At 41.9% G+C, this 15,814-nt stretch overlaps 1 protein-coding gene across 1 annotated transcript; it reads right to left on the bottom strand.

Annotated features, from left to right (window-relative positions):
• Window positions 1-399: 399 nt before the first annotated feature.
• On the bottom strand, window positions 400-15,606 carry LOC110526197 (muscarinic acetylcholine receptor M4). Its single transcript, XM_021606949.2, has 2 exons — window positions 15,257-15,606; window positions 400-3,902 (listed from the first exon to the last, which is right to left on the bottom strand). The coding sequence occupies exons 1-2, from the start codon at window positions 15,309-15,311 to the stop codon at window positions 2,356-2,358; spliced, it is 1,602 nt and encodes a 533-aa protein (XP_021462624.1). The 5' UTR covers window positions 15,312-15,606; the 3' UTR covers window positions 400-2,355.
• Window positions 15,607-15,814: the final 208 nt, after the last annotated feature.

Here is a 15,814-nt window from a genome sequence, read left to right as displayed (position 1 = left end):
GTCTCATCGTTATTGCGAGGAAGAGGCATGGTTGAATGAGTAAACCAAGTGGCCCTTAAAACAGGGCAAACCAGATGATTTGTTATAAAGCCCACAGGGCCTTGCTGACCTGGAGTTGTGGTGCCCTGATTTGTGCTGCTGTGTTTTGGCTCTGAGGGTCCTGCTGGATCTGGCACTCCCCTGGGCATTCAGCACGGCCATTAGCTCATACTGTGTCACTGTTCGGTCACCGGCCCCAGCTCTCCTCCCATTGTCTCCAACAGATATCACGAACTGTCAATGTTAACTCTATATTCCATAGTATGACTGGTAATACTCGTAGTGTGCAAAATATATTCCATTAATACTGCATATTAAATCAGAAAGCATACTGTACATGTAAAATCATTTCAAACACTATTCCAATGGTACACAATCTTTATTAAGCATTAGAAAAAGATACAATCCTCTGTACACTGTCTCTGGATGGTTGTTTTATGGGAGGCCCATATTACAGGAAACTGTGGTCATGTTTTACACTCTCCCGCACACCCCTTTCTTGGGGTCGCACCCAGCCTTTCATGCCAATGTTATATTCATTCATTAAAGACGGTTTATTCATCAAGCTTTACCACCACAGTAATCACTCCATGATCATTTCAAAATCAGTTTTATATGGATGCACCCCCGTAGCTGGTCATTTTACATTACAAGGTCACGCCCAAACAATATCTGTTATTTTCCCTACTACTCCCTACTTTGATGCATCTAGGTGCTTTGTCAGAAGGTCCTTCTTTGAAAATGCATTGAACCAGTTCGATAAGCTGTTACCCACATAATCATTGGTGTGACCTCATGAAAGTGATTATAGGCTGGGGAGGTACAAGCTGGACTTCACACGTTGTAATCCAACATGGAGAATAGTGACAAAGTTACAAATATAAGGGACTTAGTCACCAATGGCATTCAAAACAAAAACAACTGCTTTAAATGTTTTCCCATAATTCCTGACTTTACATCAATTTAGAAATACACTCTCTTAATATCTCTTGCATATACATACAGTTATATATATATATATATATATATATATATATATATTTTTTATATTCAATTTGTAAAATTAGGTGTAAACCACAAACATAATACAAGAGAGGTACAAACATTCAGATATGAAAAGCATGAGAGAAACTGCACTTTTTAGAGCATACAATGGCCTTCTATTTACACATTCTTAATTAGGCAGGAGATAACATAGAAAATATGTTTAATACTCTCGAGATAAGTATCCCCTATAAACAAGTGTTTGTTTTTTGTACCGGTAGTTCCATTCGCAGTGAAGGCTAAATACATTTTTAAAAACACTTTCATAATTGTGAATCTGGCAAAGAATTAAATCTTTACCGTTGCCTGTGGGTGTTTCTCCTTATAACGTAACAACAAGATACATTAATTGTTTGGAGCCAAACACTGGCTGTTAATTTATGCCATGGCCTTGTACTGCCATCAACAGTTTGTCACCTTTGAAGATCATCTTTGAGCAAATACAGATACATCAATATTTCGGTCAGCGTTAGGTGAATGGAAATGCATACATACTGTACTTTCAGGGGTAACAACTTATTTCAAGTCACCAGCAGTATTTTTGCAGTACTTGGGCGTACGTGCAACTAGCCTTGAGGTTAGACAGTCTGCGACAACAAAGAATCCGTATCGTCTTTTTCTCTCCATGTTATGACCACATATCACATTATGATAATGATTCACTGACGTGAGGGAGTGCCTCCATTTCCGCGAGGAGTTAATAACGCTCTCGATAATAAGGAGGAGGGAGAGGAGGAAATGGATAGTTGAATTAGACATCTCATGCTTGTTTCATTTTATACTGTTGTATAAAGGAAGATTTCCAAGCTCCTTTTTAAATGTGTCTTTTGCCGTACACCCAGACATGATGTAACACTGCCCTCAGTGTCTCTGGTTAGGTGGTGGTATCTTGGAGAGGTGTTGGCCTGGCCTTAGACTACTGATATTCAGCTGGGCTTCTTGAAGATTGTAACCACATTTCAGTGGATACGAATTAGTCCTTGTTGGTCTTCACATCAAGGGTCCATAACTTTAGCTGATCTCAGATTCTTCATTTGAACGATCCTCACATTGGACTTCATATTTATACTTTATCATTTTGACATAGATATGATGTTACTATCTTCTGTGGCTAAGACATCTCAGAGGAGCATTGAGTGTGACATCATTTCATAAGCATGACTGAGGAGGAGGCTCCCTGTGGAGGCTCCCTCCTCCCCTCCTACTGTACCACTCCAGATGTCTCAGTAATATTACCCCTCACCAGCCCTACTACTGTATGTATGCTCCAGCTCATCTTGTTCCAATATTCTTATACTGGCACATGAGGAGGTTCTTGAAGGTCTTCTTGAAGGTGGCATTGCAGAGGGCGTAGCAGGCTGGGTTGATGGTGCTGTTGACGTAGCACAGCCAGTAGCCGATGGCCCACACAGTGTCTGGGACACAGGAGTGGCAGAAGGTGCTGATGAGCACCATGACATTGTACGGGGTCCATGTGAGGATGAAGGCAAGCAGGATGGCGAAGATGGTTTTGGTCACCTTCTTTTCCCTGGCTGCCATCTGGCGCTTCCTCTTCACCTGGCTGCGGGCAATACTGGCAAACTTGCGCGCCACCTTCCGGGGACGGTTGACTGGGATAGAGCGGCCCTCGCTCCCCTGGATGGGTGGCTGAATCTCGATGGCGGTAATGCACTCGTCACCAGCCTGCTTGGTTACAATCTTGATCTTGGACCATTTAGAGGTAGGGTTGAGTTTGACGGTTGCCGCTGCAGGTGCAGGTGCAGGTGCAGTTTCAGGTGCAGGAGCAGGACCTGGTGCAGGAGCAACACCAACCCCCGCCCCGACAGTGGCTTCACTGTTGGCCCTCTCCTTGGCGTTTTTTGGGGCAATGCTGGCTGTGCTGGAGTCATTGGAACTCTCTTTCTCTTCTCGATTGACACTAGCGTCAGCCTTGGTGGAAACAACAGACTCATCAATCTTGCCATTCTTCACAGCTTCACCAGTGTTGCAGGACTCCAGACTGGGCTTGGGGGACTGGTTGTTGTTATTCTGTCTGTTAAGGATGTGGCTCTTGAGTGGGTTAGGTATCTTGAGGCCCTTCTTCTTTTTCTCAGCCTCAGGCTTCTGCTTGGACACCCGGCTGCGGCTGGCCAGAGAGATGTGGATGTAGAGCACCATCATGATGACCACAGGCAGGTAGAAGGCAGCGATGGCTGTGCCGAAGGTGACGGCAGGGTTGGAGAGAAACTGGATGTAGCACTCTCCTGGTGGAACCGTGCGCTCTCCAACAATAAACTGCCAAAACAGGATGGCAGGGGCCCAAAGAATGAAGGAGAGAACCCAGGCACCTGCAATCATCAGCCCAGCCATTTTGGTGGTCCTTCTGGCTGGATAACTCAGGGGCTTGGTGACACAGAAGTAGCGGTCAAAGCTAATAATAAGAAGGTTCATGACAGAAGCATTGCTCACCACGTAATCCAGGGCCAGCCACAAGTCACACGCTACAGGTCCCAGGGGCCAATAGCCCACAATGATGTAGACAGTGTAGAGGTTCATGGAGAACGCACCAATGATAAGGTCTGCACACGCCAGGCTAAACAGAAAGTAGTTGTTGACAGTCTGGAGGTGCCGATTGACTTTAATGGAGAGCATCACCAGGATGTTGCCTGTGACAGTGACAAAGCTAAGGGAGCCTGTAACCAGGGCGATGAAGACCATCTCCACGGCTTTATAGGGGCTTCCCACCACCTCCTCCCCCGCCACACAGGTCTCATTGGGGCCAGAATCATTACAGCTGAGGTTGGCTGAGAAGACATCACTTGAAATGTTGCTCAAGGAGCCTGAAAAGGAAGCACAATGATAACAATATGTTATTTCTGGATGCTTAGCACAAACCTCCCAACATATCCACTGTTATGTAACATATTGCCCTCAGCGAAATGTTCTTCGCCAAGACATTTCATTCTTGAAATGTGATAGACAGTATGAACGTCTGAAGACATTAGAAAGGGCATAGTACTATATGTTTTTACTTCCAAGTGAAGAATAGCCTGGTTGGGTTTTCATCCTTGGTTATGCGTTCTGGTTTTATGGGCATGTGCATATGTAAATGAGTATTTGCATTCCAAATTAGATATAGTAGTAAAGATTTAAGCCATTGACAACTTGAGCTATGCATGCCTGAGTTATTTTACAGATCCTTCAGTTTACCTAGCTCCTATGAACAAATTAGTAGACAAAAGGTTTATGACATGAACATGGGCCTGGACAGCATTCCTGGTGAATGGCCTTGGGTGAGGAGGGTTGGGTTCGTATTGCGTTGCTCCTCGGTGATGTGTTCTCCCGCATGCTCTGTGCAGCTGTCTGTTCATTCAATAAGACATCACAGAGAACTAAATTAAGCACACCACTAAACATCAACGTCTCTTTCTGGTCATTTAGATTGACCCCAAAGGTGAATTATTTAAGCCTCTCTAAAACAGTTGAGATTCTAAGTACTTAAATGTATTTTCCCCTTGCACACTCATGAAAAACAACGGATAGAGATACACCAGCCGAGCCTGCGATGTAACACTGACGTGTAAGAAAATGTGACACTGAGCTCAAATAATTAGCCTACCATTAGCATTGAATAGTAATCCATTTCCTTTCTATCGCGGATAGCTATCTGTGTCAGCAATGGACCCCCCCCCCCCCCCCCCCCCACATTAAATATTGAGGTACTGTGAATATAAAAGGCATTTCCCTAAGTGTCGTCATCATCGGCACAGCACCCCGATACTCCGCAAGAAATGCTTAGTTGTCAGCCAACTGTAAAGCTTTGTAATGCAAACAGAAAAGTTACAGGGGTAAGTCCTGACACAAGACACCTCCGCTGTACAATACTAGCTTGAGGAGGACATACTGTTGAAAGTGTAGCTGAGTCGGTCTCTGCTCTGTCTAGGGCTCTACTACAGCACTATAGTTAACTACTCTGATTGTGGTGTTGTAGTTTGGAAACCCAACTGTATAAAACATGATCAAATCATTCAAAAAACAACAACGGTAGAAATGCAAGTCAGGGCGTAGAACGACAAAACAAACCCCATTCGATAAGAAGATCAAATTATACAAAACACTAGCTAACAACTTGCCGTAATCCATATTACAACTATGTGTTACTGCAACATGTGTATGCCAGTATGTCTTTAGTAGAGCTTGATGGTGTGATTGTATGATTCCATTGAAAGGCTGCCCTCTAATGGCAAAGCAGTGTTTTGCTAGGGGATACAGGAGATCTTATCAATAATGATCAAAGAGATGGCATGGCCCCTGTCTTTCAGTCGGAATATAGGATGTGAAATGTTGCTTTTAATGCTCTCTGCCTTCTGTTGTTGTATACTGCTCTGACCTCCAGAAGGTGGAACAGAGAATGAGGGGAGTCGGTCCATAACTGAGAGGCAGAAATCAAATGAAACCACCTATGGTCATATCGTAGGTTTGTTCTTTTTCACTGTTCAGCCAACTTTGAAGTTAAAAATAACTCAGAGGAGATCAAACCAGTCTAAAATCCATACTCACTTGTGTGGCGGTGACTGAATAACTCATTCTATTTGATTCCAGCCAGACAAAGATGGCGGCTGCTAACTTTAAAATTGCTCTTAGTTTCAGTATCTTGCAGTGTTCAGGAGTAGTGAACTACATGTAGTTCAACTAGTAATTTAACTACAATATGCAGTAGCTTGGTGGAAGTAGCTTGGTAGCGTTGCAGTAGTTAATTACTTTTTTGCCATGTAGCGGTGTCGCTAACTACTGGAACTACACACTACGTTTTTGCTAAATTAACTGAAAAAAGGGTTGAAGGGAAGAATTTCCTTTATTTTCCAGACCTTCTCACTTGAAACATAGTTTTTGTGTTTAAATTACACATTATGTTAACATCTGACTCCAGAGTGATCTGTTCTTGCAATTTGTATTTTAGATATGATGATCTTTCACGAAGGGGTATGGATGTAGTGAACTACTTTATCCAAAGTAACTTTAGTCAAGTAAACTATACATTATATACTATATACCATACTTTTGTATAGCTTAACTTTTTCTTGTGTGAAGTAATTGATAGCTTTGTAAACTACATTCAGCGGCCAGTTTATTGGGTACACCACCCCATTCACGAAAATGGTTCACTCCTACAGACAGTGAGTCACGTTGCCATGGCTTGCTATATAAAGCCGGCAGACAGGCATCGAGGCATTCATTTACTGATCGATTAAATGTTAGAATGGGCAAAACGAGTGACTTAAGCAACTTTGAGCGTGGTATAATCGTTGGTGCCAGGTGAGCCTGTTCCAGTATATCAGAAACGGCCTTCCTGGGCTTTTTGCGCACAACAGTGTCTATTGTTTACAGAAAATGTTGCAACAATCAAAACACATCCAGTCAGCGGCAGTCCAGTGGGTAAAAGCAACTTGTCGATGAGGGAGGTCCAAGGAGAATTGCAAGAATCATGCAAGCTAACAGGCTGGCCACAAACATGCAAATAACGGCACAGTACAACAGTACAACAGTGGTGTGCAGAATAGCATCTCGGGAACGCACAACTCCTTGTCACAGATGGGCTATTGCAGCAGGCGACCACACCGGGTTCCAGTCCTATCAGCTAAAAACAAGAAGAAGCATCTCCAGTGGGTACGTGATCATCAATCAACACTGGAAAATTGAGGGGTGAAAAAACATTGCCTGCCCCGGTTCCTGTTGAGTCATGCTGATGAGTCAGGATTTGGTGTAAGCAACATGAGTCCATGGCCCTATCCTGCATGGTGTCAATAGTACAGGCTGGTGGTGTAATGGTGTGGGGAAGGTTTTCCTGGCACACATTAGGTTTCTTAATACCAATAGAGCAACGTTAGAACGCCACACCTTGTAGAATCCATGCTCTGAAGAATTCAGGCTGTTCTGGAGGCAAAGGGTGGTACGACCTGGAACTAGATGGGTGTACCTAATAAACTATTTTAGAGAGGCTTCCCCAACACTGGTATCTTGGCTGAACACATTTGTGTGAGGTTTGTGTTTTTACCTGCCTTCAAGCTCTGGAAATGTGAACCTGTTGACAACATGGTCCCACAAGTCTGTCTGTGAGGGATTCCTCAAATAAAGGAATGTGTTTAGTTAACTGAAATGAATGATGTAAAAATGTACCTCTGTTAAGTAGGGAGCTAATAGAGTTTACAACCCTCACAGCCACCCAGCTTAAGGAGAACAGTGACTTGGCTTTAAAGAACAGTGACTTGGCTTTTTTCAGATGTGAATAACTGAGCCCACTGATCAAGGTTCTACTGTTCAGGTGTAAAATGGTGTAAGCATGTAAGGATTTCAGGGGAGTATCCATAATTAAACAGACAACTTTTATGTATTTCAATCCCTGCCAAGGGATTATGCAATTAGAAAGAAATAGTTAAATATTCAGTAGATAGGTGATTTTCTTACAGTATAAAATCTCAGAATTACTGTTCCTGGCTCTAGCAATGTCTGTGATATCCTTGTGTCTAGCAAGAGAAAAGCAGATGCACTCCACTTGAAAACCCTCAATGCCAAAATTGCTAAAACACAGCCGCCATGGGCCAGATACTGTTATTAGGCGTTTTGGTCTTTGATGCTGCAGGTAACATACTATATTTTATCAAATACAGGTACATATCCATAACAGGTCATTTATCTCAGTGATTTTCAGTTTCAGTTTCTAATAAGTTTGATCCAATTCCTGTTCGACCAATATCAAGAAGTTTTCTACTTTAAAGACAACGGCTCACTATATACAGTTGAAGTCGGAAGTTTACATACACCTTAGCCAAATACATATAAACTCAGTTTTTCACAATTCCTGACATTTAATCCTAGTAAAAATTCCCTGTCAGTTAGGATCACCACTTTATTTTAAGAATGTGAAATGGGATATTACTCCTACCAAACTTTACAGTCGGCACTATGCATTTGGACAGGTAGCATTCTCCGGCCTAAACCGAGATTCGTCCGTTGGACTGCCAGATAGCGAAGCGTGATTCATAACTCCAGAGAACATGTTTCCACTGCGCCAGAGTCCAATGGCGGCAAGCTTTACACCACTCCAGCCGATGCTTGGCATTGCGCATGGTGATCTTAGGCTTGTGTGCGGCTGCTTGGCCTTGGAAACCCATTTCATCAAGCTCCCGATGAACAGTTATTGCGCTGATGTTGCTTCCAGATGCAGTTTGGAACTCAGTAGTGAGTGTTGCTTCAGCACACCGTGGTCCCATTCTGTGAGTTTGTGTGGCCTACCAGTTTGCGGCTGAGCCGTTGTTGCTCCTAGACGTTTCCACTTCACAATAACAGGACTTAACAGTTGACCAGGGCAGCTCTAGCAGGGCAGAAATTTGACAAACTGACTTGTTGGAAAGGCCATTCTACTGCCAATGTTTATCTATGGAGATTGTATGTCTGTGTGCTAGATTTTATACACCTGTCAGCAACGAGTGTGGCTGAAATTGCCGAATCCACTCATTTGAACGTGTGCCCACATACTTTTGGCAACGTGATACTTTTTGGGTAAGTATTTCCCGAGAGAAAGCTATATGCCTATAGTTCCAGAACCCCGGATAGATATTTCTCTACATAACTTGCCAAAGCTGAACAGCAGGATGCCACAAACAGCAGATGCTGCTGACAAATACTTCCATTCATTAATCAGGAGTTCAAACAAGGACTATAGTCACTATTTAGCCAAATAGGATTACTCCATCTTCTGAGACACTTTCATTTTTATGATGGATTTGAGAGTAGAATATTAATCCTTATATGCAGTATCATCTAATAAACATAACGTTGAACACAGAGACTAAACTAAGGCCTAAATAAAGACTAAACCAGGAGATTAGGGCAATCACATGCAGAAAATCAACAAGGAAAATACACGTCATATGCACTGGGCTGTTATGCATTTCAAGCATAGGTTAATCAAGCTATTCTTGGGTAAGCCTACTTAAGAATCAGTTGTAGCAAGAACACATTGTCGTTGTCTACATCTACAGCAATTAAGGTAATGCTAGCAAAGAGTATGTGCAGGAATCATGCTCTCTTGCGTTGGTCTTCTGAACTATTGAGACTACACAACAGGGACAGCCTCTCAAACCCTGTAAGGCAAAACCGGCCCATGGGTGGTTTGAGTTAAAAAAATAAATAAGATATATATTTTGGGGGAAAACGATCTCAATTGACATTTAAATGACTAAAACCAAATCAAAACCGTGTAGAAATGATAATGGACCCACATTTATCATCTCTTCACTCTGTCCAGCTTACTAACAGTCATCGAAACAAAAACTAGAGAGTCAAGGAGCATCAGAAATCCCAAAAGTGATGGATAGAGAAATATTCTTTGCACATTTTGATGGAGATGGATTATAATACATGCGGCCAGTGGGGCAAATGAGTTTGAAACCCCTGCTCTAAGGGTACATTTTGATGGGAACACACTCTGAGCTCTAAACATTAGGGAGGGCCTAATAATAATGCTAAATATAGGATGCATGGCTCAGTGAACATCCCCTCTGCATGCTGTAGGGATCCTCTTCTGTGCTGTAAGCTGCTTGATATGGTACATGCTCTACCTTTGATTCCCTTCATTCTCATTATCCAGGCTTTCATGCTGTGCCATGTAACTACCTGCAGAGAAACATCGCTGCCACTGGCATAACTCTGCTGGGCCATCAGGAATGTCCTGGGCTTGTTAACGAGAATGTCAAACATAGTTACTGTGTTCATTACCAAATAAACGTATATTTAAGAATTATGCGAAACTTCTGATGGTGTGGTTAAAGGATGATATAGTGAAAGAAAGAGAAAGAGAAAGAGAGAGCGAGACAGATAGAGGAAAAGAGGAAGGTAAAGTCTGTATATCATGTCCATATGTCATGTTGACATACATCATTCAATTTCAAATCAAAGACATGTACTGTGTATGTGATTATTAACTCTCTAATCTAACTCATTTATGTGACAAGGTGTCTGTTTCTAGTGGCTTGAAGAACCTTTCAAATTCTTGACATGTTCTGGATTGACTGACCTTCATGTCTTAAAGTAATGATGGACTGTTACTATTTGAGCTGTTCTTGCTATAATATGGACTTGGTCTTTTACCAAATAGGGCTAACTTCTGTCTACCACTTCTGTATACCTTGTCACAACACAACTGATTGGCTCAATCTCATTAAGAAGGAAAGAAACTCCACAAATTAACTTTTAATAAGGCACACCTATTAATTGAAATACATTCCAAGTGACTACCTCATGAAGCTGGTTGAGAGAATGCCAAGAGTGTGCAAAGCTGTCATCAAGGTAAAGGGTGGCTACTAAAACATATTTCGATTTTTTTTAAAACCCTTTTTTGGTTACTACATGATTCCATTTCATCGTTTTGATGTCTTCACTATTATTCTACAATGTAGAAAATAGTACAAATAAAGACAAACCCTTGAATGAGTAGGTGTGTCCAAACTTTTGACTAGTACTGTATATGTTTTAGTTCAGTTACAGCCTTGACTGGCTGTTCTCCCTCCGACTTTAGTGTGGATTGGGTCTTTGTCACAGCCCCTGTGCCAACATGCAACAACAATGCGTTACTTAAATCTGATTTTAGTTATAATGTCAGTAGCTACTGTGGCTTTGATGAGAGAGGATGCTATAAATAGAGGATGTGGCTACAAACAGGTGTTGCGCAACGCTGATAGGCAACTGCTGACATTACAATAAGAGCCATGCTTTCTTCAATTAAACCGCATGTAATTAAAGCTGCTGCTGCTGTAGCACAGCAGCATTATGAATAACGAGGCCCTTCTATGACATAGCAATGGACATAAACTCCGTACTACTGTAGCTCTGAAATAAAGATCAAATATATGAGAGGGAGAGGAAGAGAGGGAGAGAGAGATGATCACATACCATAGAATAGTGTAGTTATTGCTAACCATTGTCTTGAAATAATCGGTATCATGGAGGGAACTAGTGCTGAGCCATTAGTGCTTTTTGAGGTTGGTTCAGTTTTGGTTCGTTATTACAAAATAATCACCGTCTTTGATGTTTTTCAACATGACATGCATTATGAAATAATGACATTACAAATATTTTAGAGCTTTTTAATGAAAATTCCAAAGCCAAGAATAGTGAACATTCAATTGCCAAAATGTTCCATTGTCTCTGTCAGGTCCACATTGGCTAGACATCAATAGAAAATGAAATTATACAATATTATTTTTCATTCCTTTAAAGTCACAATCTCATCTCTGCTCAGGCAGTAGCAGCCAGCCAGACAACCATCTAACGGTATCTCTGTGCTTCCCATACAGTACAGTCTTTGAGTCACCCTATTTAGCTAGGCTAGCTGGTTAGCTGTCTAGCTAGTAGCTGTTTAAGTATGCTGCAGAGCTGTCTTACGAAATCACTTGACTAGTTATTCAAATAATGTTTCAACTTAAACTAGGTACACAGGCAGGAGACTACAGTAGCTGCTGGTAATGTACCATAACGTTGGATACCAACCACAGATAAACCTCACAGAAGACGAAGACACAGGCGGGAGGCGGGGGTGACACCACTCGCTAGCTAGGACACCGGCAGACAGTAATCCTTCGCCCTTGCCTGCCGAACACTGCTTTCCCGCAGTTCTGTTCACTTTACGGCGAGGGCAGGCGCTTGGCAGGCGGGGGCGAAGGACACTATGTAGTAGCTAGGCAGCTAACTAGGACACCGGTACACATGTGAGAGGTGGGGTGTCCTTCGTCCTTCACCCCCACCTGCCGATCACTGCATTCCTGCAGTTCTGTTAACGTTACGGTGAGGTTACGGTGAGGTTGTCTGTGTCTCTTTATTTGTTACATCCCTTCCTCACAACGTTGATAGAGGGGCGCATTGGTGGCTGGTATATCTGTTACACCTGCTATCCAACGAATCAACGTAATTTGTCAATGTATTGTGACATGGAAAATACATTGGATTTGAAAAAAAGTAATCAACAAACTGTTGTTTTGAGGGTAAAATTTCCACCACAGGATTATATCATCATGGTAACCACATTTTGGCATTGACAAACCTTACATAAAATATGTTGAATTTCCACCTTTAAAACAATGTCAGATCTTCAATGTTATTTCCACTATCAACATTTTTTTTATACAGTAATTAGCCTAAAGTTAAAGCTATTTTAGAAACAAATGTAAAATTCAAACTTAAAATGACTAACACATCCATGTCCACATTTACATTTTGAGATTTCGGTGACTATGAATGTCTTCTTATGTAATTATATTTTTAAAAGTGTGCATGTTCAAGATTGCATGCATAGGTCCTCGCAGGTCTGTGGCAATCTTCACATTTGCTGTAATAATCTGTGCAGATGCTTAAACGGCATTGATCACTTGCACCATGGACTTGTAATGCAATCTCAACTGAAATCCAGGTCATTTGGTTCTGCTATTATATGAAGCACAGGGATAACACGTTAAATCAACAAAATATCTAACATTGTATTCCCATTTGAACTTTGTTGTGCTTTTAAATGGTTGAAAGCATAGTGATAAACATTTGAAATTCAACTAACTTTTGGCTATATTTTTGAGCTGGTGAATATAGGTTGTAATCTCATTGATCAAGTTCTCAACCAAATATTCCCCAACTGTCCATGTTGAAATAATCTGGTGTGCCCAGTGGGCTGTCTCGTGAGATCTAAACCCTAGGAAAGATGATCCATCTCTCCCTGAGTCAGAGCTGACTAAATTCCTGGAGCTCATGAATCTGAGAGGGCATGGAATGTGTCCCCTAGGCATCGCTCTACACCCTGGCCTGCGTGTTAACTCATCCAGCCCAGTCTATGCCCGTTTGTGCCAGTGTGAAACATCTGTGCCCAGCGTTGGCACACAGCAGTGCTGCAGCAGAGTCAGTCCTAAAACTAGGTTATGAAGCGGGCAGACAGGGAGGGGAGTATTGGAGTTAATATGGGGGTTGGGTATAGCATATGACCCCATTAAAGGAGGAAATGTGTACACTACATTATCTCTCTGACTATAGTGTATACCTATGGAGTTTATTTTGGGCTAAGCTAATTCCACCCTAGTAAACATCCTAAATAGGTTCCACACATGCCCTAAATGATTGAAATTCTGTAGTTGACTTTACTTTGAATCTTTCCCAGAGAACAGGCAGTCAATTCAAGAACTAAACTAAAATTACAAACCAATAATCGAAAAAAAAGGGAATTTATTTTCAATGACTTCTCAGTAAACTGAAAAGTAGAAGCTATTTCTGAAATTTGATTCAAATCACTTCCTGACTTGACTGCATTCAATTCGGATTGAGCGGCTTACTTTGAGCCCAACCCTGGTAGAAAAGGCGTAGCCCTGACCAGGGGGTGGGGCAAGGGGATGGCCAAAAGAGCATCACAGATCTCTCAGCCTCTCACGCTCAATTAGCAAAATGGCTCCCTAATTGATGTATCTGGGTTGAAGGACAATGGCTTGCCTGACCCCATCCACAATCTGTCCCGTGCAGTTAATATCAGACCAGCTGAAAAGTGTCCACCACGCCAAATGCAGCCACGCACAACAGCCATGGACCAAAACAGGGACAGGATTAGAACCCAGCACACCAAAAAAAAAAAAAAACACACTCCTAGATTGTCACTAGATTGAGTCATAAAGAGGACTACTGCTGTCCCAGCTGTGAGAAATTTGTTGAGCTCTGGGTGTCTGCCTGTGTGCGCTGCTGCCACTGATGATTGTAGAGGGGACACAAATCCTGACAGTCGGGATGCTCATTTCCGAGGGGCTGCAGGGAGAGCTTTGCATCTCAATGAGGTTCAGGCATTTCCCTGCACCAAAAGCCGCCTTCAGCAAGTTTTAAACAGTTTAAAGCAGGTCTCTCAGGGATGCCCGGCAGCTGGGACAAAGCAACGGGGGGAGTAAGATGAATTGTCAAATGGCTTTGTGTCAGGTGCAGTGAGTATAGGGGACTGGGTATCTGCACTGTGATGCAAATGTCAATTGTACAATGTTTATATCAACTTTATCTTAGACTACAGATGAATGTAAATTGCATCTGTTAGATGTAAATCAACATCAGCTCAGTTTTTGCATTGGGAAATTTGGTTGAACTGAGGTTCCCTATAAGATCAGCTATGATCTAGAAACCTCAGCACCCCCAAAATGAAAAAAATAAATGCATTCATTCAACAACAGCAATGAGTCGGACATTTTAATGGAAGCAGAGAGAGAGCCCAAAATGGAGAAGCAAGTGTCACGCATTAATAATGTTGACATGAACTTCCTCAGAACCAGAAGCATACACCTCTCATAATTGGCCTGAACTCCAGTGGTCAAATATACACCCAATTAACTCATCAAATTATCTGAAGAGCGCTGTGAAATAATAGTTTGGTTCCATCTTACGTTCCATTCTTTCATTAGAACAACACTTTAAGCAATTGTGTCTGAGATTTCAAACTTCCTAATCTACGACTAATTAAACTGTTAGTTATACAAACACCACGAACGTAAGATGAAGATCACCAGTTAGTACACATTTTTATATTTTTTTTAGATAAGGATATATAGGCTACAGTTTATTTACTTCATGTCGGACCATCTTTTAAAATTGTTTAGCCTCATATAGCCCACTAAAACATCACGTCGATAGGACCGCAACATATTGAAAAACATGTTTTTTTTGTTTTTTTGTATTTGTGCACATGGCAAGGGTTTTTCTATAATAGCCTAACCCAAAGACTGCTTACTCAGATATCACAGCCGAACCATACGAATTGATCTAGCGCACCTAGTTGCGCGATCTTTTCTCAGTCACTTTGATGTGCTATCAAATGGTGGACACCATTAAGGGGTGACACGGTGGTAATTCTGAGAACAATTAATGTAGTTGATTCCGTTATTGCTAATGCATCTGCAAATAGTCTATCCTTTGGGATTCTAAAATAATGTTCGTGATAACTTGGGGACAGGTTATTTGAACAGCCTTCATTTGCAAAAGTGGATTTTTCAGAATGCACACATAGTTTAAAACCTACAGACTATATTGTTTGCAGGGGAGTTCGATTTCCTCCACTTTCTGTCTAATAGCCCATCTTTCCCATTTGTTGTATTTCAAATGCGAAAAGTGCATTATAAATATGATAACTTACTGTTTAAGTTCCAGGGCGCAAGCCCACCAGCTCCAGTGCTGTTAGTGGGATTCATGTTGCATGTTTAGATGGTACTCAACCAGGCAAAAATCCCTCTCTCAATCTTACTGTAAGACGTTTTTCCTGAAGGATAGAGATGACGATGTTCCAATGTTGTGCGATATCATAATAATTGGCACATATTGGATAACATCATGCATTTTCATGTCAGAATGTCTTTCGGCAGGTACCAGAGAGAGCCTTGATAAGGAGAGTACAATTCCAAGTGACTGGTGACCGAAACGCCCCGAGCTGAGGTGTGCAAGTCTCTCTCGAAAGAGGCAGTTCGGACTCCGGCAGATGTGCCCTCATCTGTGAGAGACTGATTTTTTTTTCTCCAAGTTTGCATGCTCACAGACAACGAGAGAACGGACTGTTAATGATGTCATGCAAGTCTAACCAATCACCTGAAGGCCCAGTGTTATTCCTTTTCGCTCAATCCTCGCTTTGCCGATCTGAAAACGGGTGTAGAGGGCTCCAGTTAAAATGTAATTTTCCTGAGAACAGATCTAACTAAAT

Source organism: Oncorhynchus mykiss, chromosome 6, assembly GCF_013265735.2.
Source record: "Oncorhynchus mykiss isolate Arlee chromosome 6, USDA_OmykA_1.1, whole genome shotgun sequence".
Lineage (NCBI taxonomy): Eukaryota > Metazoa > Chordata > Actinopteri > Salmoniformes > Salmonidae > Oncorhynchus > Oncorhynchus mykiss.
Note: the sequence above shows the minus strand (reverse complement) of the source record. Positions and strands in the feature narration are given on the sequence as shown.

What these genes read in the sequence shown, in the direction of transcription:
- LOC110526197 (XM_021606949.2), bottom strand. Translation starts at nt 15,311, where the DNA reads ATGAATCCCACTAACAGCACTGGAGCTGGTGGGCTTGCGCCCTGGAAC. An exon ending in TGCGCCCTGGAACTTAAACA is followed by an intron (nt 3,903 to 15,256) that starts GTAAGTTATCAT and finishes CTTCCTTTTCAG; the next exon opens with GCTCCTTGAGCAACATTTCA.